Raw genomic sequence first — 25,248 nt, 5'->3', positions numbered from 1 at the left:
TGTGTTCTTAGTTGCAATTGCTTTAGCCTGCATGGCTAGGGAATTGCAGGCCATATCGTTCTGATGACCATTCACTGCTTTTTACAAAAACAAACTGGTTCTATCCACCTGCCCACAATTTTTTGTCAAAAGTGGCACCTGTCTTCCATATTGTCCATTGCCTCACTCTTCCATCCTTCTTTCCTCCTGTCCCCTTACAAGGAACAATAAAGATTGCACAGACTGGGCCCAAAAGGTAATGTCCTCTACTATATTAGCTGTACTAGACAAGGTAGAGTGGACTATCAGACTTTGTTGACTTCACTGGAGCCAAAAAAAGGCAAAAGGGTGGCCAAGTGACTATTTCATGTTGAATTACCCTTCGCCTAAAGGTATGCTATGCCTTGCTCAAGAAACATCCTCTGGCTGGCAGTTACATGTGCTCTACAAAGGCTTTTGGCACATTTACTGTTTCTGCCAGAAGGATCTCAGTGGCTGGTATTTCGAGGGCAGCCACTTGGTGGTCTTTGCAAACCTTCGCAAGTCATTACTGCTTCACAGCCTGGGCATGCAGTCAGGGCTGCCAGAGCTGTGCTGCATGATTTTGTTGATCAGTTAGGACTATTTACACCCACCTTTTTAGGTCGAGCATAGCAACGCGCAAGCACAGCTTTTCTGATGTGTTGGTGTGTATCTGGGCTTGCCTTTCAAAAATCCTTTGTCTTCATAGGAAACTGCTTTACATTTGTCCTTCCTTAGGATGGTTTTGTTACCACCTTGGCCATCGACCCTGTTACGTGGATAATTGCTCTTTTGCCGATAACTGTGACTGCCAGCAAACCTTTTTCCTTTTGTCTCTCTCGTCTCGCTCACTTATGTCAACTGTTTTACTTTTTATTTTCAGTTTGTGTGGCAAGAAAAGTCAAGTTAGAGCTATTAGTTTTGTAAATTCCTTTCTCGAGCAAACGCAAGACCCATTGTATTGCAAATGCTTGTTTGTGGCGTCACAGGGATGAAGCAATTATTGCTTATAATAATGTGGTGAAGTAGGATCCCTCAGGAGAAAGTTATAATATTTCCTGTAGATATCATATCGTCCCACAGATTCTTTACCATATCCCTTCCAGTTATGGGTGAGTGCTGTTTTAAAATAAGATCCCATGGTAAACACTAAAATATGAATTGTGGAGGCTGTTATTAAGCTCTCAGTTTCTCTCCGCACACATTGGTTGGGCACAAAAACAAATGCACAGAAATGGTGCTGTCAGAAGGAGCCACATATAGGCTAATGTCCTGTCCAGGACGGACTCGGTAGTGGTGTCACACGATGATGCTGGGGAACTATTTATAGGTGAAAGTTTTTCTTGGATCCAGTGTTTTATTTGCAAGATACGCATGAGGTGAAAAATATGCTAAAAGATATATTTACCAGAAGTAGCCATTCCAAAGGGAAGCATATTTTTTTCTGTAGGGCATAATACACCAGTATATGGAACACACAGGTATTGCACTAAAGGGTGTGGTTATTAAGCATAGACGTTTTTTGACCTTCAACCGAGGAACTCATGAAATGGTCCATCAGTATGTCAGCCTCTTGATTGTATGTAGCTTTTAAGACACATTTTAAAAATACTGAACCCTTCCATTAACCTATTGAGCGACACCATATTCTGTCACATGTGCATTTGATAAATGGTGCGGAAATAAAGGTGAAGATGAAATTTTGGAAATTGAAAGATGGGACACACCAAAGGAAAGAAAAAAGTATCAAATGAGAGGGAAGTGAGTAAGATGCCAATAAGAAATTTTAAGTGGTATTGAATACAGTGAAGGAAAAAAACTGAGTGGTTAGGAAGATGAAGAAAAAAGATTTGATAGTGAGAAAAGGGAGGTGGAAAAAGAAGGCAAGTATATACCAAGAAAAAAATACAAATTAAGAATACAGTGGAAGGAAAGGCTTTAAAAAGATTGGGATTAATGAATTCAGGGAGGATTTGAGAACATGAAATAGGAGGATTAAAGAGAAGGAAGATGTGGCATAGTGACTACTTGACCAGGTTTTTGTTCCCGGCTCTAATACAGGCCTCTCAGCTTTGTGTGCTCTTATCATTTTGAGCAAGATGCAAGACGTTTGTAGCACACATACAAAAGTGAAAACATATCTGCACAAAAAGATTTTGCCAGTAGAAATTCCTTCATCCTGATTCACAGAATTGTGCCCAGACATTGTTAGCAGATCGACTTAGATATGCACGCATTGAGGCAGTACACTTTGTTAATTGTATAAGTGGGGAAGGGAACATTCTGTGGAGAGGGAGAAGTAGAAGGGTTTAACCTTGTAAAATGTGAGATATATTAGTACTCACCCATACTTCATGAAAATGTGGCACGAGGAAGAGGCAAGGGATCATGTTTTCTCTGTGGATAAATAAAATTACTAAAGTCTTTACACATTTTTGGAATTCATACTAGTGGATAGTCTGCATTTTGGACGAACCACTAAAATGTGTATTGTGGACCGGGATTGCAGCTATAAATCTTTCCGCGTAAACTTCAACATTTGTTGTTCATGGATTTTGTGCAGCAGCAAAATATTTGTGGGTCTATTTGCTGATATTACATGTAGGTCTACAGTTTGCATATGTATACGTATTTTGTGTACTTGGTTCTTTATCTTCATATCAAAATCTGTAGTACTTAGTAACATGCTTGAATGAGTATTAGGAGCTAAATTAAAACGTTATTTACAGAGAAATTAAGTGTAAATTGGCTAAAACTTAACATGTCTTTTGTGCGTGTTTTTTTTTTTTTTTTTTTTTGTTTTTTCTTTTTTTTTTCCTTGCTTACATTTTACTCTGCTTAGTGCAGGTTAATTGTTGAGGTTGTTCATTTCACCTATATATTGCAAGGACCCCTTAGATCCGTGGCACAAAGCGAGCAATATCAATGCGCATTAAACGGTAAAAGTTGAAGCAGGTTATAATAGTTTTACAGTGTGACTGTAAGCCCCAGTAAGTCTCAACATAAGTGTCACAGAAAAGTACCATGCAGTACATATTAGTAGTCCAAGCACATTAAGACTAACGTGCCGACTTGCTTCTATATTAAAATTGAACCATTCTCTTTGCATTTGTAAGTTTGTTGCCATTACTGTCTATATATTAAAATTATAAATCTCATAATCTCCTTATCTCTTGCGCAATATTTGCTCATGCACAGGGAGACCAGATTGAAAATCTCCCACCATTCGAGCTAGTGCCATAGGTTAGTGATTCGCTTGTAGGATGTGTTGGGCTGAAAGGGGGGGGGGGGGGAATTGTGTAACTGTATTTCGTAGTATGTGACCATTTATTACAAATCCCAGATGCTTTCAGTGGCACGTTATTTGTATTTTTAACAATCTTCTTCCTTCACGTTTAATTTCTCTCAGGTAGTTTCTTCCTCTGCAGGACCATGTCCCACTTGGCTGCAAAGTCACAACTTCGAGTGAGCTTCAATCACTTTACTAAATAATCTACCAACAAATGCAGCCTCTGCACCCTATTACCCCACTTGCGCAGGACATCAGTTTCTTCAATTCCCCCTTCAATTTCGAGAGAAGCCAACCATCCCTACATTCCCTTATTACATGGCATAGTAATACTGTCCATATTATGAGACACAGAAATGCTGATGCAGGTTATGTTGGCCAAATTTATTTGCTGTATTGCTTCCAGGCAGTACCCTTGTTTTTCAGAGAGTCGTGGTTGCATTCCAAAGTCGGAAGGCAGAATCAGCCATCAGACTTTTGTGGCCATCTACTTCTTAGTTGAGTTACAAGATATTTGGTAGAGTCTGTTGACACCATATCTTTAAAGTAGTACAACTCTATGCTTTTCCAAGAAGCTATCAAATATGACAAGCCTGGTGATTTTTGAAGGGGCAGACCTAATGTGAAAAAAGCGCAGCTCCTACTTAAGAGCTGCAAATAAAGCAATACAAAAGAATGATACTGTAGCGTATCCACCCCTTAGGTATGCTTTGAAGATCTTTTCAAAAGTTCGAAAATGAGCCAAATTGATAATATCTTGGATCACAGGAAGTCATCGAAACCCAGCACATTTGAAAAGACATACAGCCAGTGCCACATCGCACAATATTAATAACTACAGCTGGAGAGTATCATCTAGAAAACGCATGGCACATTTGCGTAGGTTGGTGGTAAGATCCTTCTTTGATATATCTACATTGACTTCTTGGAGTCATAATGGAACCTTGAGAGGGAAGGCAAGCCAGAGCACACAAACACTCAAACGCCTGTATGAAATATAAGAAATACAGTTGAAGATGGGGACCCACACTCTCCAAAAAAAGCAGCAGAATTTAATTAGGAATACAAATGCAAGACATTGATTAAGGCTGTTAGTTGCGGAACATTATCTTCCACGGTAACGTCCTCCCTTTGGATCAGTTCTCCCAACACCCATCTCTGCTAAGGTGCCATAGGAACGGTGAGCAAGTGCTGAATAATTACTACTTTAGCTATCATCCCTTTTTTAATACACATGTAAAATATTTGCAGTGTGAGGGGATTGCGTTGTGGAACATCCACCTGCTTTAAACCTTAGCACTCTTGCTTTTGATTTGTGTTTAAGGCTTTCCTTCTTGCTGTATAAGCTCAGACAAAAGTATGAACTTATATTTGGTGCGTACATTCTCAAACTTGACACAAATTGAGCAAGGATCTGGTCCAGTGCTAAATGTGCCTCAGTTGGAGTTTGAGATGATTTATCTTTTTTTGGCTTGGCACTTCATATGCCTTTGACACAGTTTCTTTGTCACTTAATATGGCACAGTGTTTTGGTTGGATAAGAACTTAGGGAATGAGAAGCCATATTCCAGTGAGTGCAAATGCACAGGATTGCCTTCTGTTATAATGAACGTGTGTACAATGTTATCTCCCCACTGTAATCACTTTAAGGTACAAATGCATGGATTCTGTTTATCTCTTTGCACCCGTAGGTTTGTGAAGTTTTCTATGCCCAGTGTCCCTGACTTTGAGACGTTATTCTCACAGGTCCAGATTTTTATCAGCACTTGTAACGGCGAGCACATTAGATACGCCACAGACACTTGTAAGTGATATTTCAAGACACCACATGGTATTCATCTATGTTTTTGATCAAGTTTCATTTAAATGTCTTGTATATTTGCTTTTAGTTGCTGGCCTTTGTCATCAGCTAACAAATGCTCTGTTGGAACGAAAACAGGTAAGAAACCATTCATTCCTTTCAGAATTGTACAGTAGAAATGAAAGCAACTGCTAAAAGCCTGTTTCCTATCATAGAGATTTAAATATGTTATACTTTAATACCTCTAGACTACTTCTCTGTAGAATGAAAGGAATTTTTATTGTTCCTTTTAAATGGACTATTATTAGTTGGGCCTACATGTCACCCAGTGCACATATCCCTGCAGATTCCCAACGTCACAACCGACTATCTAAAAGGAACCATCCGAGTTGGCAGCCCTCGAAGTGGTATGTTGGGGGCATAGTGTGTGGGGGCAGTTGTGTATTTAAAGGCATGTTTCCAATTTATGGAGTGTGTTAGTAATAATGGTAGGTGGCGTACAGTGTACCTGGCAGCAGTAGTGTACACAGCTTTCCCATAAATAGCATTCGCGGAGTGTAGTCAGTCTCTGTTAGGTGAAAGCCTGCTAGATAACAGGAGTGTGGGGCTACAGGAACGTTATGTAGATCCATGTATATTAAGTTCCCTCAGTGTGTCCTTCGGAAGGAAAAGGCATGGGAGTTGGCATTATCAACGTGAAGGACAGAAAGTTTGCCAGACGTATCAAGCAGGTTGGCAAGGGGCGTCAGATCCGTGGTCAGGTCACATACGCATATGATCATAACATCCGCATATGTGGCAACAGCATTTTGTGTACAAAGAGAAGTGGACACTGGACATCCCTGCCTAGGGCTGTGATGTATTGAGTAAGGGGAAGATGTGTGGGTCCGTCTGTGCTCTTGCTGTGGGATCTGTGTATATGATTTTGACCCAGCTAATGTAGGCTGCGGGAATCCCAAACTTAGTTAATGTGGCGAACATGCACTCCCATCCCAGAGGGTCAGACACATGCTGGAGGTCGAAAGAGACGCATCCGGCAGTGGGATAGTGAGCCTTCACCACCTCCATGACCTGGTAGAGAATGGGATATTTAAGAATGTGCTACTGCGTGGGAGAAACCCATTTTGATCAGTGTGTATCAAGTCCTGCAGGATAGCTTGCAGCCATCACACCACCACCTAACTCAATATTTTATATTAATTGTTAGTAAAGATAGAGGCGTATAAGAGGACATATTCTCCAAGTCACTGCCTTGTTTAAGCACAGATGTAACTAGTGCTTGACAAACTGTAGGCGGAAGGGAGCCAGTCTCCAGCGACATTTTGTATAAATGTTTCTAGGTGGGGCAACAAATGGGATGCAAAAGTGGCCCAAAATTAGACTGGTAGGCTGTCCAGTCCAAGAGTCTTATTGCGGGGAAGTTCAGATATCGCACTGTGGATTTTCTTCTGCGTCAGAGGGGCCATAATTCTGCCTGGAGGGACACCAGAACCTAGGGCAGCCGCAGATGGTCGAGGAATGCTGCAATGACAGTGGGAGAAGGGAGAGGGCAGGGCCATGTAGGCGAGTGAAATAGTCTAATAGTCCTTGAACACTTCATTGATATCCACTTGAGTGGTGCTGTAGGCATTCTTGGATGTGTGTATTGAGAGGATATGGGTAGGGGATAATTGAGGGCAGACCATACACGCTAAGAGTGCTCCTGCATTGTCGCCTTCAGCATGCAACCTTTGGGTGTATGTGCTGTAATCGATTACTCGCACTCAGAAATTCCTCATATTGAATGCAAGACTCCTGGAGATCGTCCGCTCAAGAGTCGTCCTGGGCAGTAAGATGAATATTCTCTCATTCCCGCATTGAGGTCCCTCCATGTGCGGAGGACCACCCCGATGCCCAGTCAAGCAGTGCCCTTGCCTGTTTGAATGCAGGCGCACTGGGAAGAGGAGGTGGGAGCGATCCAGATATGTGTCCATGGATTGAAGTCCCCTGCAGTCAACTAGGAAAGGTGAGACCAGTCAGCCAACAAGGAGAAAAGATGCGATAGGGCATCCTGGTCCATGTTACACACATATAAACACTCCTTAGTATCAGTTGTCTACTATCCAGCCTCCCACAGAGATCAGGTAGCAGCCATTGGTATCCACTCTAGTCTCCACAGCCTCAAACGATACACCTGCTCGAACCCATACTGCTGCACCAAGGCAAAAGACAAAATAGGTAGTGGTGTACAGTTGTTGCCTCCATTTTATCTACAGGTTAAGGGACTGCAGAGAGGTGGATCTCCAGTAAGTAAATTAAATGGGCTTTATGGCAGTACAGCTGAGACTGGTTATGGTGGCATTTATGTGCCAAGCCCATCCCCCTAACATTCCATATTACAACTTTAAAAGTGTTTGCCACTGTCCACATAAATCAGGGTAATGGAAAACATAACAAAGAGAGCCTCCCTTCAGACCTCCCACAGCACGTGGATCAGGAGCATAAAATGTGTGGCTGTGGGTTAAAGAAAACAACAAAAAAAAAAACAATACTCGGTCCAATGAGGAACACACGTTAAACAAAATTGTGAAAATAACTCAATGGAGCATAAAATGGAGCATCCGCACTTGAGAACGTCCAGTTGAATTTGCAGTGCAAGACAATCCACAGCAATAGTGTAATAAACACAACTTTCCCATAGGGCGTCCCAGGAAGAATCCCATGTAGTGGTACAGCATTAAATACTAATAACAATACTTGAGTCCGGGATGACGTGTAAGACCATACCTGTCGCCTGAATGTCTTGTGATAAAAGGATAATGCTTCATGGCCCGAGGGAAAGAAGGTTGGGGGGTGGGAGGGGTCAGATCATTGTGCAGAGTGTCAAAGAACAAGGTTTTTGAAGCACGTCAGTCCTTCTGTTTGGAGTTATCCCTTTGCTACAAGAAAGGAGGCACGCTTGCATTGAACTGCTAAAGTATAGCCGTGGAAGAGTGCCAAGTTTCAGTTGTTAAACAATCTGAGCATTCTTCCTAGCTTTCTGGAGCACTATTTCCTTGTCTCTGAAGTCCAGGATAACGGGCCCCAATGGGACTGGGAGGCAACCCCGGTGGCTGGCATCATGTGGGGACCCTATGTACTCTCTAGAGTGAACAAGCCAGAAAGCCCCTTCGGAGCCAATTTTCAACAAAAAGTGTGGCATTGGGTCCCGTCAATCCTTCAGGTAGTCCTATTATTCTCATATTATTGCGCGTGATTGCCCCTCCGCATCCTCCACCACTCTATCATGTAAATGATGCAGCTGGGAGCGCCGTTCATCCAGTTCAGCCGCGGTGACCTTCTTTTGTGGAGCCATTGTCTCGGTTACTGCTTCTGTGACTCACACCCTGTCTGATAGTTTGCAGTGGTCATCAGAGAGGAGGCCTAAGTCCGATGCCAGCGTATCAATGCACCGTTCTATGGTAGCTTGTGAATCACAGATTTCTTGCAGGATAACATCGAGCTTGTCCAGAAAGAGGATTGTCGGTGGTGGTATATAATCCGCTCCCATGCTGGCAGGCAGTCCATCGAATTGTGGCCGTCTCAGCTGATGGCTTTCACTACTTGGCGTTGGGTCCTGTCTTGTGCCCTTGGTACGACCCATGATTGCAACCAGCGGGTGGGTGAGTAGCGTGCAGGGCGCCGAGAGGGCTCAATGTCACGGGTGAACAGCTTGTTCCAGAAAGCGATGTTCAGCCGGTATCACATGGCTGGGTCATGCAATAAGGGATCCACAGGAACCACCCCAATGCCAGCAGAGCACTCCGTTAGTTTTTCAGAAGGGGCTGCGTAGGTCTCCTCAGAAGAGCGAGGGTGAAGCTAACGTAGGATCCCATCTCTTGTTACCGTCCATATGCAATGGAGTCCCTGGGCGATGAGAGGGGGCCGCAGCAACAAGTTGAGCCCCAGAGCGGGTGACAGAGGCCCATCACACTGGAAGTGATGTACGGGTACAAAGGACTGTTCTCATAGGGCCAAGGGTTGTCGTTCCATACAGTCACCTTGCCAATCCCCTTGCAATTGTAATCAGGCGTACGGTATGCTGGTTGGGCAATCACGGGAGGGCCAGTTAGAATCGAGAAGTCCCCCACAGCCTGCCTGCCGAGAACCAGCTCCCGTTGACCACACCGGAGAAAGACGATCAGAATCTTCTGCCTCGCGGGCTGAGGGCGCAGCCGCTGAAATTGCAGGGGTTCACCCACTTCAAGGACCAACTATGGGCACGGCTGCCATAGCATCTCGACTGGCGATCCCAGGGCCTATTCACTCTTACCGGGCTCACAGCCACGGATGTCGGCAATCTCGCCCTTGGTGTCGATCTCGACTAATTCAATAAGCAGTGCATTAGATGCTGCGGATATACAGCTGCACACGAGATAAACACTAGGATATTGCTAAGAAGATATGGATGGCTTAGAAGCTCCGACTTCAAGCCAGAAGTACAATAAGCTGTGCTCAACATGCCCTCCAGTGGACTCCACACTTGAGAAGCTAAAAAAGGATACTGACACCGCAAAGGCATTAGACACATAGATAATTTTTGTCACCCCCCCATTTAGAGGTGGTTATCGAGCAACAGCCTCTGAACGGTCTACCTCCAACAAAGGCAACCCTCACCCTCTTTTTTCTGTGGAGCCTACAAAGACAACAATATTAAAGGCCAAGGTAAGAATACTACACACGTGGCTCTTCACCATCAGCTAAAGACTGACTACATACATCTCCCCAAACCCCATGCCACACCACTAGCGGGGTGACTTTAGGACTACCGCTCAGAATAGACATACACAACATCGGACCTACGGGTCCTCTCCATTATCCAAAATGGTTATTGTCTGGAGCTCACCTCCACACCTCCAAACATTTCCCCTCACTTATACAGGTTATCTCACGAACATCTCACCATTCTCAAGAAGAGGTACAATCCCTGCTCCTCAAGGGTGCCATAGAACCTGTCCTGGTGGATTACCAAGGAACAGGAGTATACTCCTCAAATCTATTCGGATCTCAGACCGCTAAACTATTACATCCTCTCAGAGCACTTTCACATGGTTACTCTTCAAGATGTTATTCCAGTCCTTCAACAGGGTGACTTAATGGCAGCCCTAGACTTAAAGGATGCCTACTTCAACATCCCTATCCACCCTGCACACCTGTGGTTGCATGAAAATATTATCAATTCAAAATCCTACCTTTTGGAATCACGACCGCTCCCAGAGTATTTACAAAGTGCCTAGCTGTAGTCACAGCACATCTCAGAAGGCAAAAAATACATGTATTTTCTTATCTAGACCTCTGGCTCATCAAAGCCAGCACACTAAAGCAGTGTCAATCCGACACTCTAACCACAGTGAACCTACTTCACAAGTTAGGATTCACAATCAACTTTTTCAAATCCCACCTACAACCTCTTCAGAGTCAACCATATCTAGGAGCTGATCTCAATGCAGAGTTTGGATTAGCATACCCCAACTCAGTACGCATTCAGTTTTCATTAAATGCTTTCCCAGTTTCATGAAAATCACACCTGCACAATTAAGAATGTCATGCGACTCTTAGGGATGATGGCATCCTGTATTGCCATTGATCCTCATGCCAGACTCCACATGCATCCCATACAGCAGTGTCCAGCACTGCATTCAGTGGTGAGAATGGTGGTCTAACACTAGACCCTGAAGGTGACCCTTATATTTGTTACCTTATATTTGTACCTTATATTTGTACATATGTAGATACACTTGCATGGACATCTTTCTCTAGACTTCCTCTATACTCTCTCGCTCACCAGCCTGTGGGAACACAGTCTAACAAAGGATGCAATGCCCATGCACAGTATCACCGAGCAGGAGGAGTCTCCCGATCCCGTGACTCAGAAATCCTTCTTGGAAGAAAAACAACTGGTACCACTCTGAACCCAACACTAGATGGCAAGAGTATGCAGAGCATGTGAATCTACAGCACTACATGCCACAAACAGATGTCTACTGGATAAGATGCATTTTCCTTACCACACCAGTGGTGAAACCCTTCTTATAATGAGCAAAGAAGGTAGCACCTCTAAGAAGCGTCAGTGCCTACTTGGAACCTTAATCTAGTACTCACTCAACTGATGGGGCCACCCTTCAAACCAGGAGGGTAAGTGATTCACAAGCGTTCACCCCTCAAAAGCCATACCTATGGATGCATAGAGACAAAGTGGTTCTTGGAACAAACCCAAGTTTCATACCAAAGGTGGTATCAAAATTTCACGTTAACCAAGTTGTCCATCTGCCGGCTTTCTTTCGACATCCTAAAACAGAGGTGGAGAGAGAATTGCACGGGCTAAATGTCCAAAGGCCAATTGTGTGTTATTTAGAAAGAACAAAGGACCTCAGGAAATGAAAACAGTCCTTTGTGTCCTTTGCACACTCAAGACCGGGAATTCCAGTCACCAAAGGAACCGTTGCTAAATATATAGGACAAGCAATACACTATTGACAGAAGGAGGAACCCTTACAGAAAAGCACATCCAGCGAGGTTAAAAAAAGGAGCAACAGTTGCCTTCTTAGTTTGCATAGCATTAAGACATTTGCACTGCTGCTTTATGGTCAAAGGTGCATACCATCGCAGAACACAACAGCATGGACATTCTGATAAACAGGGAAGCAGACGTGGAACAAAGAGTTCTGAAGAATTTGTTTGTAAACACTTTTTGTAAACTCTCACTCTGAAGAACCCAGTCTGCCATCATGAGGGGAAAAAACGCTCTTTAATCGATGCACAGCATGTAAATTTAGAAAAGGATTCACACTGTGAAACAAAATGGTTACTTACTGTTAAGAGTAATTTTGCAGCTTGAAGACTTTTTTTTTTTTTTTTTGCATTTACCTACCCACCTCCACCCGTAGGGGTGTATTTATAAACTCTGCTCAAGAGAATACTGACAAACCAAAGATAGGGGAAAAAAAGGACTCTTAAGTTGGCGACTGTGTCGGGATTTCTGAAGCATACATCTGACATGACACAAGGAGGGGTTTAAACCCAACAAGTCGTCAATGGCCACAAAAGAAAAAACAGACTTCAAGGTGGCTTTCCGGAACCAACCACTAGATGGCTGAATAATGCACAGCATGTGAATCTATAAAATTCTTCAAGCTGCAAAACTACTCCTACTGGCAAGTAACTATTTTGTTCATTTTCTAGGCCACTCAGTACCTGCAGCACTTAAAAGCAGTTGCTGGTCAGCTAGCTTCCCATATTGCTTATACTAATCTTTTAAATTTATTTTGAAGAGGATTCAGGCCATTCCTCATATTGGTTATTAAAACAGAATAAATAAAGAATGGTAGATGGGCAGCACAGTCTTAGGAACAGAGCATTATATGATGCACTTGAGCTCCATCACCGTTTCTTATATAGGCGCTACACTTTTTGTTAAACATTTCATTTTCAGTCAAAGTTGTTTTCCTACATCATCCAATACGTAGTTGTGATCTTTTACTTGTGTAGATTTGTTTGTGTGGGAATTTTTGTATTTTGGCAACTTGTTAATTGGTCACTAAATACATTTCAAAGGATATTTTGTCCATTCTCCACTCTTCTGACACTTAGGGCCTCATTATGAGTTTGGTGGTCATGAGTCGCAGTGGCGGTGTAACTGCTGGGGACCTGGTGGTAAAGACTGCCTTAAACGTGGTGCGATTTGGCCGAAGCCAAACCGCCTCAATGCCGTTTGGACTGCCGAGGATGAGCTCCTCCAGGCCGGTGGCAGGCCTAAGGCCGCTGGCCGTATTAGGAGGCAGTAAACTGCAAGGCTTTTCGCGGTGGTCGTCCCACCCCTACACGTTCACACACTTGTAGACACCCCCCGCACACATCCACACACTTGCTACCACACCCCGCCACCCAACGGCATCATACATACAAACACCCCACCCAACCGCACGCATACAAACAACCCAACTCGCTCTCACTCATATGCACCACCCCCCTCACTCATTCACACACTTCCCCCTCCTCATATGCATTCATTCACAAACTCCCCCTCCACGGATGCATTTCTTCACACTCCCCCCTTCCCCCACACATCCATTCACACACTCCCCTCTGCATACGCATTCTTTCACACACTCCATGCATGGATTAATTCACACTCTTCTCCCTCCGCGAACGCATACATGCACACACTTATATTCCGATGTGCGTGCACACATGCTCGCATGCATACACGCACACACCACACACACCCGTTTCGGCCGCTCCACTTACCTGTCTGGGCAAGGTGGTCGTCCTGGAGGGATGGGTGTTGGCGTTTCCACCTCCAGTGTCACACCGCCATGCAGAAACCACTGTGCCATATTAAGTCTCGTAATACGGCAGGCGGAGTCCTTTTGGCATGGCGGTGCTAGTGGTGGAACCATCTCTGACCTGCCGTCGGTCAGGCTGGCGTTGTCAGATCTCTGCCTTTAAATGGGGGGAAATCCTTGGTTGACTCCAGATACGGCGGTCTTCGGACCGCAAACACCAGTGGTCTTTGGGCACCGACGACAACGGTGGTCTTTCAAAAAGACTGCCGACGTCATGAGGGCCTTAATGCCCAGAAGTTTCAGTCTATTCTAGAAAATTTCCAGATTGGGTACTGAACTAATTTAGTTGAGGAACATTCTAGTGCCTCGTCAGATTCTGTAGCAGGTGGTTAGCTACCATGTGAAAAGCATGGGAAATCCCTTTAATCCTTCTCAGTAATCTGATACTGTTTGACACCCCTGACGAGTTCTCAAAAGAGCTAAAGGAAACTCGGGTCCTATCCTTCATGCAGCTCATATTTGTTGTTGGTAGGAATGACATTAAACAAATCAGTGTCTCCAGAATTGATGTTGAAGAATTCAAAGCGAAGGCTATTGATGTTGAACAATAGCACCTCCTTCCCGATGCCCTTCCTCCCCATTCAAACCAGAGCCATAAACGGTTGCTTTGGAGTCAGATATAGATATAACGTCGGAACCTTAAAAGTAAAGAGATATACCATTGAGGATTTTGTAACGGACTTGGCCATCCCACTGTATAGCCTTGCCTACGGAAGAGGCTTTTGAACACTATTCCTCCTAGTTGTTTTGGGCACCTAACCAATATCTACACAGGGGGTACACTGCTTTGCCTCCTCCAAAGGACACACCTGGTGCACCTGTCCCTCACTGCAATTAAAAGTGCACCTAAACTCAAGGCTGCAAAAAATGACTGGATTCCAACAATGGAAACTTTAACTGATTCCTCATGAGGCAAATATTATTTCTCTACTCCTTTAGAATTGCAATCTAGCAGATAATTATCTAACTCTGTTGTGGTATTTCTGGAGTCTCTGTGAGGGGGCACAAAGCTGAACGTCTTTCAGTGTGCCCTAAACCAGATAATTGGCCATATTCTAAACAGTCCAACTCAAGCCTCTATCGTGAAAGTTGATGCAATTAGCGTGAGTTTTTTGTAGTCTCATGTTTGGAAGTGTTGTTAAGGATACTTACTTAGAAGAGAACCTTCTGCAAGCGTGCTCAAAAAGGGGGATGCACCTGAGCATGACCCAGTGTTCCTAAGATTGTTTTGCCACCTTACTTGGCTGGACTTTAAGTAGTGAGTAAGGTGTCTCCGGTCTGACGATCCTATTCATCCAGGTAAAGAAAGCTGCCAAACAAACACTTTGAGAAAAAAGATCAGTTATATTTCATCTACAACCTTGACACTGGCACTTATAAGTATCAAAGGAGGATACAACCATACTTTGGTGGACAGAACAGAAATTCTCAGAGGTCTTCCATCCCTGGTGTTTGTCAACCAAGGCATGTTAGAGTGAAACCAGCTTATTGCTGCCTCTTCTGAATTTGCGGGATTGGTTAATATGTTGACATAACCATGTGAATTTCCTCGTGGTTATCACTCACTAGCCTTAAGCACTCAAGCAACCAAAAAAGTAATGAAATATACCTTTCAAACAAACTTTGGGCCTTACTACGAGTTTGACAGAGGTGATTACCCCCTTCACAAATGTGACGGATATTCTGTCCGTCGTATTGAAAGTTCCATTATATCCTATGGAACTTGTAATAAAGCGGACGGAATATCCGTCACGTTTGTGACTGAGTAATCCCCCTGCGCCAAATTCGTAATGAGGCCTTTAGTTTATTGCCTACACTGATGACTAAGTCCATAAAATGAAGGTAGAGGTGAACACCTTAAAAGAACAAGGGATAGAAAGGCCAAAGGAATCTCTCACCTCAGAATGAAGGTAACCGCACCATTCAATTAGTCTGCCTCAATGATGAGTAATGTTGACACTCAGTTCAGTGTTGCCCTTCGAAAGGAAGGGAAGGTCAGTGTTGCCCTTCGAAAGGAAGGGAAGGCTTACACAAATTTAGCTTCAGCAGAAAAGCCACTTGCTTCATCTAAGCAGTGACCAGCCAAATACTTGGAAAAGTGGCAGCCCATAAGAAAAGATAAATTGGTATTGAAAGTGCCTGCTATCAGAGCTTCAAACCATCAACTCTAAACATAATCCCTCTCAAGGTCTAAGCAGTTATTTTTCTACCAGCTACTACAGATTGTATACAAGGCAAGCAGACTACCAGATGAATATGACAGGTACTCACGAGGAAAGACCTTTACTCAAGATTGTTCTGTGTGTAAAAGTAAGATCCAGTTAAGGATGCACTGCTAACTTGGACTTGATAACAGCTCAAAGTGGGTGAGTAAAAACATGTTAAGGATGTTGGCACTACTAAGAAGTGGGTGAAAAATGATGTTCAGGATAACACCACAATGTACTTTTCCTGCAACTCCCACAGAGAGCTTGAATGTTTTATCAACAAGCCAGATTTTCAATTCCAAATATCAGCTGTTCTTAAACTCTTGATCCTGAGATTTACGATGAACATTGAACGTTTGAAATTTCTTCAATTCAGCCTCTCTCTCTGCCCTGATTGCATTCTCCAAACACATGGTGGTATTAATGCTTATGACTGGTCAGCTGATTGCTGAAAACAAGCTCCTTATGCAAAGACCGCAAGAATTTCAGACAACAGGCACCAAATATGACCAGTCAATAGCTTCAGACATTACCTTCTAGGCTCTTTTGCTTTAGTACAATGACTTCAAGGGCCCCAAAGTTGAGATGGGGCCCTCAAAGTCATTTTACTAAAGTAGAAGAGCCTAGAAGGTAATGTCTGTATCTGGGTTTATTGGGGTACATAGAAGAATGGTTCTGAGGAAAGCCAATGACCATTATGGGCAGTAGTAGGCTGAAACATATCAACCTTATGTATGTAAAGGACATGTAATTTGTTCCTGTCACATCACACCTTATGTTGTTTTTATCCATGCCCTATCCTGTTTACAATAAAGGTGGACTTTAGCTAGGTTAGAGAGGTATTTTTAGGTCACTTTTTCACTCTTGCAGCGCCTTTTTAACTCCTTTTTCACTAATCCCTAATGGTTTCCAGCAGCAAGTGGAAACTGTCCTCCTGGTTAGGGGATAGAGATGACCCAATGTTGATGCTACGAGTGTACCAGAGAAAAGATATACTCTTGGTAGAAAATAACTGGTGAGGGTCTCCTAAGGAAAAAGGTACTCAACAGTGGATGTTGAAAGAAGTGGTTTCACTCACGTAGCTTTTTTAACATTTCTGGGTTTGGAAGCCAAGTAGTAACCCGATACTGCTTCTACCTCTCCTTTTTTATTTTTTAGAAGCCAATAGCTTCCTCATGGAGCAAATTCACTATTTGGGACATTCATAGATCCACACCAAGGAAAGCATAGCTTTCGGGTAGACAATTATCCAATCCAAAGTTTTGATCTCTGCTCTTTAAACCTCATTCAATAGAGATTGTATTTATTTGGATCAATGGCTTTATGTAGGTTCATAGTACCCAAAGCAAGGTAATGGATGAATCTGCAAGAGTTTTTAGAGGAGCAGTGGAGTATGCATTCTGGAAATTGGGAAGACAATTTGGCACTGTCTGTTGTAGCAGATTTGCAGTCTTTACTCTGGTGAATAAGTGCCCTTTCACAAACCACTCATGTTTTGAACTATAGTGATAGACTCCTCCCTATTGAGTTGGACGGACAGTCCCTTTCAGTGATCTACAAACCTACTAAAGGTGGTCTGTACAGGAGGAGTCATATAACGTAAACCTACTGAAGATGAGGGCTCTCCATGTGGCCTTTTGATCTAGCCCTACAAAAAACTGGGTACTGATAAAGATGCTGGTACAGAAGAGTAGCACAGCAATGGGCATAAAGGGACAAAATTGCGTTGCCTCCCCAAATAGGCAAAGCACATTGTTTGTGGTCTTTTTCCCAGGGACTTCTGTCTCGGAGGTTAATTTGCCAAGAGTGCAGAATGAGCCATCAAAATTTGCAGATCAGTCACAGATCAAGGAATGCGTAATCTAGAGTATATAGTAATGTGTGCCTTCTCTACTTTGACTGGAACAAAGCTGAATCATGTTTTTTATAGCTGCTTAAAAGGTCTACATGCAAACATTTTGCATCAAATATCAAGAACTTTGATCGAATGGGAGTGTGCTTTCATTGAACTTGTCAGACACTCCACAACAATTTTCTAACTATTTCCCTCATAGTTATCATATAGTTAAAACAATTCATGGTAAAATTTATCTGGATGCTCCATTGTTATGCTAGTGATGGTTACACACTGTTTCACTTACCAAAATGCCTACACCGGAATGCCATTCAGATCCAGGACTTAGGGATAGACCCTGCCCCACAACATACAGTTTCAGTCATAAGTGTCCTGTGAACATCTCTACTTGCGATATTTTAGGTGTAGGAGGTTCAAGCCCCATTATGTGCCAGCAAGACACTTTATTGTCATTTAGTCTGTTTGGTAACACTCATTTTATAATTCCCTCCCATAGTAGTCTACTTGGCAGCCATCTCAGCCAACGTAATTGTATTGGACCAAAAATATGCTGGCTTATATTTACCGTACTTAGTTTGCCAAATCCAGTTTAAATGTTATTTATTCATTGTCACTGCAGCTAATACGTGTTTGTAAAAAAAAAAAAAAGGTGTTTTCTGTGAGAAACTGTACTGTGTTAAAGCTACTTTTAGTATTAATATTTTAGGAGTTAAGATATCGATTTTGTTCGTTTCAGATTCTCTTGTAAGACCCAATGCAGTTAAGTCAGTGAGTGTTGTGTTTCTTGTTGTACCTGTCAACCAAAGACACCATGTGCTGCCATTTTATCTGAAAGATGTCCTTTTTGACAGCCCCTGCGTGGAATTGGCATTCTCAGGCAAGCCATTGACAAGATGCAGATGAACACAAACCAGTTAACCTCAATACATGCAGATCTCTGCCAGGTGAGAAGCCATTTTTGCTATTTCATTGATATTCGTTGTATTGCAAACTGGGGAATTGTAGTCCTGTAATTTTCTATAAACATTAAGCTTTAATTCTCAAAAGCAAATCCAATGATTCTTCATATTTACAAAATCCTTTTTGATGTATTGATGGTTGAATTTCCTTAAGTATGATTGAACAGTTTTTCTTTTGACAGTATTTTAAAAACCTTTCTGAAAAAGATCCTTGATTTAACTGTCTTGACATTACCTCAAGTAATGCTTCCCCGCTGCAGACCCCCGTGCTGGTAACTTCATTAGCCTATTAGAATGCCCCCGAAAGCTGGTCTTGAGCTTATTTGTTTGACAGAGACATTAGACAGGGCTTGAAGGGACACCAGCGCAATTTACTAATTCTACCATAAATTATACTTCGGTAAGACGGAGTGGATACTGCCTAAACAGCTTCAAAAATGTTCCGTCCCAACAGTATGCGTGTTAAATGCACGTATGTTTGAAGTGAAATTTGTTGTTTCTGCTGAGACTTTTGGTATGATATTAAGTGCACTGTGTACTGACATTTGTGTGACTAGAAAAATCGTTTCAAAACCTCTAAAAAAAAGTCCTTATATTCACCACATCCAGGAAAATATGTTGTCAATGTTTTAGTGTTAACAGTGCATTGCACAGTGAAAGAAACAGTTGCACTGTTTCTCCATTATATAGTATTCATAAAAATTCATGAACATTATTTCTGTTCATGCACATCACGATGAAACACTTCTAAATCAATAGATGTTAGCAGGTAACCTTAAAAAAGAACCATTGTGTACAACAATATACATTTGATACTACAAAATATTTTTTTAAAGTCTTCTACTATTATCTGAGTAACCACCAAAGTATTTTCATATTGCATTTTAAATTTTACTCATTCCGTTTGCATTTATCTTTTATTCAGTATCTTTTTCTTTATGTCCTATATGTTCTTCTTTGTGAGAACAATCAAATGCATTTCTGGGTAGGTTATTGCTAACACTCTTGATTGCCGGTTGATTAGCTCCAAAAATGAGTGAGAAATAATTGACTTTTAGAAGGCTTAAATAACTTATGAAGTATTAAGATAGAATATATTACCTCTTAATAAGAGGGAGCGACTCATAGACAATCAGTGAAGCCTATTTGAAAAAACATTGTTTTGAATCCCCAGCCACTCTAGGTTGTCATTGGAGGTTGTCTTCTCTGGATGCAGAGTTAGGAGTTGTAGCTGTCTTTGGGCCGGATGTGTCATGGATTTTTGGGGCTGTAAACGGCCCGACTGGGCCATTTGTGACTGCAAAAATGCATTTTGGTATGTATGAATTCCTATCGGGGATTCTATAACTTCTTACCGAATCGCAACTTGAACTTGCGACTACATACCGATTCGGTTTTCGGAGGGGACGTGTCAAGGGCTTCTCTTACTAATACCGAATTACAGTGGTATGCAGGAACGTTTTATGACCGAAATGTGGCCGCAAAACATTTGCATTTTACCACCTACTTCAAGTAGGTGGTAAGCCATTTGCAAACGGGAATGCATGCAAAAACATTTATTAGGAGCAGGCAGTGGTCCCAGGGACCACTGCCTTCTCTTTAAAAAATGGGGGTTGGGGGGACACGACTTCATTTTTCTTTTTTAAACGTGAAAAGAGGAGGCGTTTGTTAGGCAATTTTTTTTTTTACTTTTCTTTTTTTTTAATAAGCTAATTTTCATTGTTTTTAAAGAGGAAATTACAAAACAATTTGCACAGATCAACTCCAAATAACATTGACAATAAAGCAATCCAGGGGACAGACTTCGCTTCATTTCTTGACAAATATTGAGGGTCATAACCCTTCCACTGCCCTATGGCAGCAACCCCCGCCACTTTCCCCATACCTTCTTATGTTTCCGGGGGCAGCCCCTAGATTCATACACCAGTTTTTCTTGGCTTGCGCACCAGTCTACCCCCCCCCCCCCCCCCCCCTTTGCCCACTTTTGGAAGGACTGACCTGCAGAAGAGTTCCAGGCGGCAGCAATGTCTCTTTGCGACCAGCTGGCCCGAACCCGCGAGGGCACGGTTCGCTCGTGATCCTCCCATTTTCTCCATCACACCCAATAAGACTAGTTTGGCGGACATCTGCTAATCCTGCTCCAGCACCACGTTCAGTTCATGAACTACTTCACCCCAATATATCTGCAATACTGGACAGGTCCACACCATATGGAAAACATCCACTGGTTCACTTGCACATCGTGGACACTGAGCAGTAGGGTGAAGACCAGCCCGGTGCAGCCTAATAGGCATTAGATATGCTCTATGTAAATAGTAAAATTGTACTGCGCGAAGCCTCACTGACACCGCCAGCACCCTAGGCTCCATCAATACCTCTATCCATTCTGTTTTTTCAAAAGCCCCCACCCATGATTCCCACTTGTCCCTAGTCAAAACAGCCGCACGACCTCCTCCATACTGAGAGGTTCGTCCAGGATCTGCACCTGCACCTGTGCCAGGGGCAACCGCGGAAGGGGAATATCCTCCTCCAGCAGCTGGCGGGCATGGTCTGGTTCGATCAATGGTGAAGCTCGATGCAGTGTCTGGTAGTACCGGGTGAAGGCATCAGCTATTTCTTGGTCTCCTGCGACGCGGACCCCTTTCCCATTGTAAATTTCGGGAATGATCCTAGAGGACTGATGGTGGGATGCCAGCCAGTATAACAACTTTCCAGTTTTGTCTCCCCAACCATAAATCCTTGCAGTGGTTGCCTGCCACAGGTAGCTGTGACGTTACCCCTTTGCTGGGGTCTCGCTTCTTGTTCATTTTCTAAACGCATCGCCCGTATTTCCAGTTGTTCAATACTTAAAGCTTGAGAGCGCTCCTGATCTCGTATCAGGCCTATAGCCGCACCTCTCAGGACCACCTTGCTTGCAGCCCACAAGGTTCCCGGAGAAGCCACGGACCCCTCATTAAGAGTAAAGTACTCACGCAGTGCCTGCCGCAGCTGCCCAGTGTAAGTCTTGTCCTGTAGATACCAAGCATTCAGTAGCCACAGAGGTCCAATCAGTGATTGAGTGGGACCCACAGCAAATCGAAGGGGTGCATGGTCGAAATTCCTTTAGCTAAAATTTCATATGGGAGAGGCAATTGCAATCCGTGCTTGGCAAAAGCACCAAGTTGATTCTAGATTGCGAGCCGTGGGCCACCGAGGTATGAGTAAACTGCTGACGTCTCGGATGCCAAACCCACCACACATCGCAGAGTTCCGAAGCAAAGAGCCACCCCGTAAGTCCCGCCGCCATGGTCTGCCTGTAAATCGAGAGCAGACCGGCCATATCCAAGGTAGGGTCTGGGGCCGCGCTAAAGTCTCCTCCCAGCATAGTGAGTCCCAGTGGTAGGTCCAGGAGTAATTTGGTTAGGTCCTTAAGGGTCCTGCGCACCATCGTAGGTGGGGCGTAGACACTGACCACATTAATCGGGACACCCTTGACCTTCCCAGTAATGGCCACATAGCGTCCCTGCCGGTCTTTCCATACCTGGACTATCGTTATGGGAAATGAGCGGTGCAGTAGTATCACCACCCCTGCGATCCACACGCAAGCCCTGCATGGTACACTCAAAACCCCTACGAGCTAAAAAGGGGCATTGATCGCCCAAGAGGTGTCTCTCCTGCAGCAGGAGCACGTCAGGTCGGTATCGGTGTGTGAAGGTAGATAGTGCAGTGCACTTAATTTTGTCTAAGAGACCATTAACGTTCCATGAGATAACCTGTGTCAGGCTCATTGGAGTGGTTGTTGTTAGTTGCTGCAGAGCTGTTACTGGATTGTGCGGTTTCTTGGCCTGGGGGTCCCCTCTTTATTTTGCCCACTTCGCAACAGAATGAGTGCTCTTACTTTGTCAATTGGCTCCCTGGACCCCCTGTCGTGTGCACTGGCAAACAAAAACAAACGTATCAACTTAATAATAAACAATAACAAATACCTTAAAACAAGGCCTAAACTCTCATCCCCCCCCAAACATCTGTCGCCCATATATATCATCTCTCTCCTGAACCTAGTGAGGTAGAACAATAACTGATTGAGCAATGGTGGACCCCCCCCCCCCCCATGATGTCTGATCAATAAAGGAAACACAGTAAATGGTAATTAGTTGTATGTAGCATTGTTCTTCATCAAGGCAAATAGCACCGTCCCCGACTTCATCCCTCCTCATATAAAGACCGTGCCGGGCTGCGGCATAGATCAGAGTCATCCAGTGACCCTGACCAGGCCTGCGGTGATCTCTGTGATTCTGGACTTCCCTTGTCTCCCTCGGGACCCACCAGCAATCGTTGTCCCTGCGGATCCATGTGTGAGGCTTCCAAGTGGGAGTTTGAGCGGGAGTTGCGGGGTGCCCTGCGCCTCCTCGGACACGTGCAATGGCGCTGGGAAGATGGCCACTTCTGCTGGCTGTTTGGCAGTGCTCCGTCCCGGGTCAGTCTTTGTCTGTCGCCGGGTGGACCAAGTGGAACCTCTTCCGTCAGCCAAGTCCACGCCGCGGCCGGCTGAGTTTTGCTTCCATGTACCACACGGAGTTTCTCTGGAAACAGAAGACGATATGATATATCCATTGCCCACGGTTTCTGCTTCACTTCAAGAAATGAGCGACGCTGTTGTTTCACATCCTTAGTGTAGTCAGGAAAAAGGAGGACCTTCACCCCATTGCAAAAGAGGTCCCTTTGGAGCGTGCCTCCTGCAGCACAGCGTCTGTCTTTGAAGTTGAAGAGACAGAGTATCACCGTCCTGGGCGGGGATCCCGGCGGAGGCCTCCACTGTAAAGCCCTGTGAGCCCACTCGATCGCGAACCATGGGGGTAAGACTGTCCGCCGGCATCCAAGAGTGGCACCACTCCTCCAAGAACGTGACCAAGGATGTCGCTGCCATGGTCTCCGGAAGGCCTGCAATATGAAGGTTGTTGCGCCTGGACCCATTCTCAGCATCTTCGGCCCTCCGGTAGAGCTCCGACGTGCAAGATGCTAAATGGAGACTTGCGCCTTGAGAGCGGTCACGTCGCCTTCCACTGTAGAGATCCTCGGTTCAGCCTCCGTGATTCAAGCTGTGGCGTTGCGGAGGTCTTGCCAGACCAGGGCCACATTCACTCTAACTTCCCTAATCTTAGACTCTACAGCTGTTTGGGATGCTTGAATAGCTTGGAGTATCGTCGCCAGATATCGCCGGCAGATCACCACCTCCACCCAGAGCACGATCCTCAGCTCTGGTCCCACCTGCGCCCGTAGTGAACTGATCTATGTGCGTTTGCGCCGTCGATTGCCGCGCCGACTTGTCCTTGCCCATGGATACTTCTCCAGCTTTAGTACAGTATATGACCCCTTGGTGGAAATCTACTGGCGAGGTCCAGCTAAGTCGCCATACGTGGTTCCAGGGCCGTCATCACCCTCCTCCACGGCTCAAGTCTGATGTGCGCTCTCGCACTCCACGAAGCAGCAGGTTAGGCTCCAGGATCCAGGGGTCTATGGTCGCCAGCTGACTGCACTCATCGCCGTCCGCAGCTGCCGCCTGCAGAGATAATCTATGGGCCCCACAGACTGACCAGGTCACATCCTTCCAATGGTGCTGCGTTTCTTACCCCCAAGCCTCGCGCCCATCCGGCCGCTGTCTGGCTGGATCCACAGTCCCAGGGGAGTGAAGGGGGGGGGGGCAAGGGGGCGGAAGGAGCACCCCAGCGAGCTGTCCTCTACTTGCCGCTGCGCTATCCCCTCCGCATCTGTCCAGGAAAGATTGAGCGCCCCAGTCAGACGAGGCGGGGGGGAAGGGGGCCTTTCTTCCTTTCTGAAAGCGTGGCCCCCCTATTCACTACCCCACACCACCTTCTTCAGCTCACCCGAATCTCAGGCCTCAGTCCTACAGCATCTCCCGATGTTCGGGTGCCTCGATCTGGTCCCCCGCGGCAGGCGCGCTCACCAGCAATTCCACCCGCAGCTCTCTGCAGTGTCGTTTCGGCTGTTCCGCGGCTCCCAAATTTTATCCGGCACTGCGTCGTCTCAGGTCCCTCACCACCGCCTGTATCGCCGTGTTCACCCGCTGTCCGCCACCTTAGGTGTGGGCGGCCACGAGTGTTCAACGCCGCACTGGAAAGCCAGACTGCTTCTTCAATTTTTCTGAGGGGGCAGTGCAGCCCCCAGAGCAGGAAGGTGTGATGCAGATTACAAACATGGCTGAAGGCGGATGACGGAGGGGTACGGAGCACTAAAAAAGTGCGACCACCATCTTGACGCCTTAGCCACTCCCTCCTGTTAGGCCCTTCTTAATATGATTTTTTTAATGTAGTTCCTAAACAGCTGTTCCATAACCTTCTACCTAAATTTATATGTGTTTACATGGCACAAAGATACTAATAAATCACACAAGATGTCACCATTCTGGAAAACCTCTAGCATGCAAGTCTCCACACTCGAGAGTACCATGGCGGGGAAGGAGAATTGGAAACCAGTAAATATACCCAAGCATATTCCACATTGTTAAGAAATTGAGAATTGGGTGCTCAGTGTTGTACAAAATGGTTGAGTGTTATGGTTAAAAAAAAGTCCTCTGTCCATTCATCTGAAAGCATACAAACCTCTGCATCCGCACCAGCAGGTTGAGCAATTGTCTGTTATATGTAGATAACGCCATTGACAGCTCTACAGAAGTCTAGACAGGCAAAGTAGTATGTTCTTTCCTGGGAAAGGTCCGACCAGAAGAATTCAAACCCATTTTGTATTTAAAACAACAAATAAGTATGTCAGATAGAG

General features: G+C 44.6%; 1 protein-coding gene across 1 annotated transcript in view; it reads left to right on the top strand.

Annotated features, from left to right (window-relative positions):
- COPS3 (COP9 signalosome subunit 3) overlaps positions 1-25,248 on the top strand; it is a 146,011-nt gene that overhangs the window by 32,204 nt on the left and 88,559 nt on the right. The window contains exons 3-5 of the mRNA XM_069210061.1: positions 4,981-5,093; positions 5,179-5,228; positions 18,367-18,459. Coding sequence (XP_069066162.1) covers positions 4,981-5,093; positions 5,179-5,228; positions 18,367-18,459 — 256 coding nt within the window. The remainder of the gene's footprint in view (positions 1-4,980; positions 5,094-5,178; positions 5,229-18,366; positions 18,460-25,248) is intronic.

This window comes from Pleurodeles waltl, chromosome 10, assembly GCF_031143425.1.
Source record: "Pleurodeles waltl isolate 20211129_DDA chromosome 10, aPleWal1.hap1.20221129, whole genome shotgun sequence".
NCBI classification, from domain to species: Eukaryota; Metazoa; Chordata; class Amphibia; order Caudata; family Salamandridae; genus Pleurodeles; species Pleurodeles waltl.
Note: the sequence above shows the minus strand (reverse complement) of the source record. Positions and strands in the feature narration are given on the sequence as shown.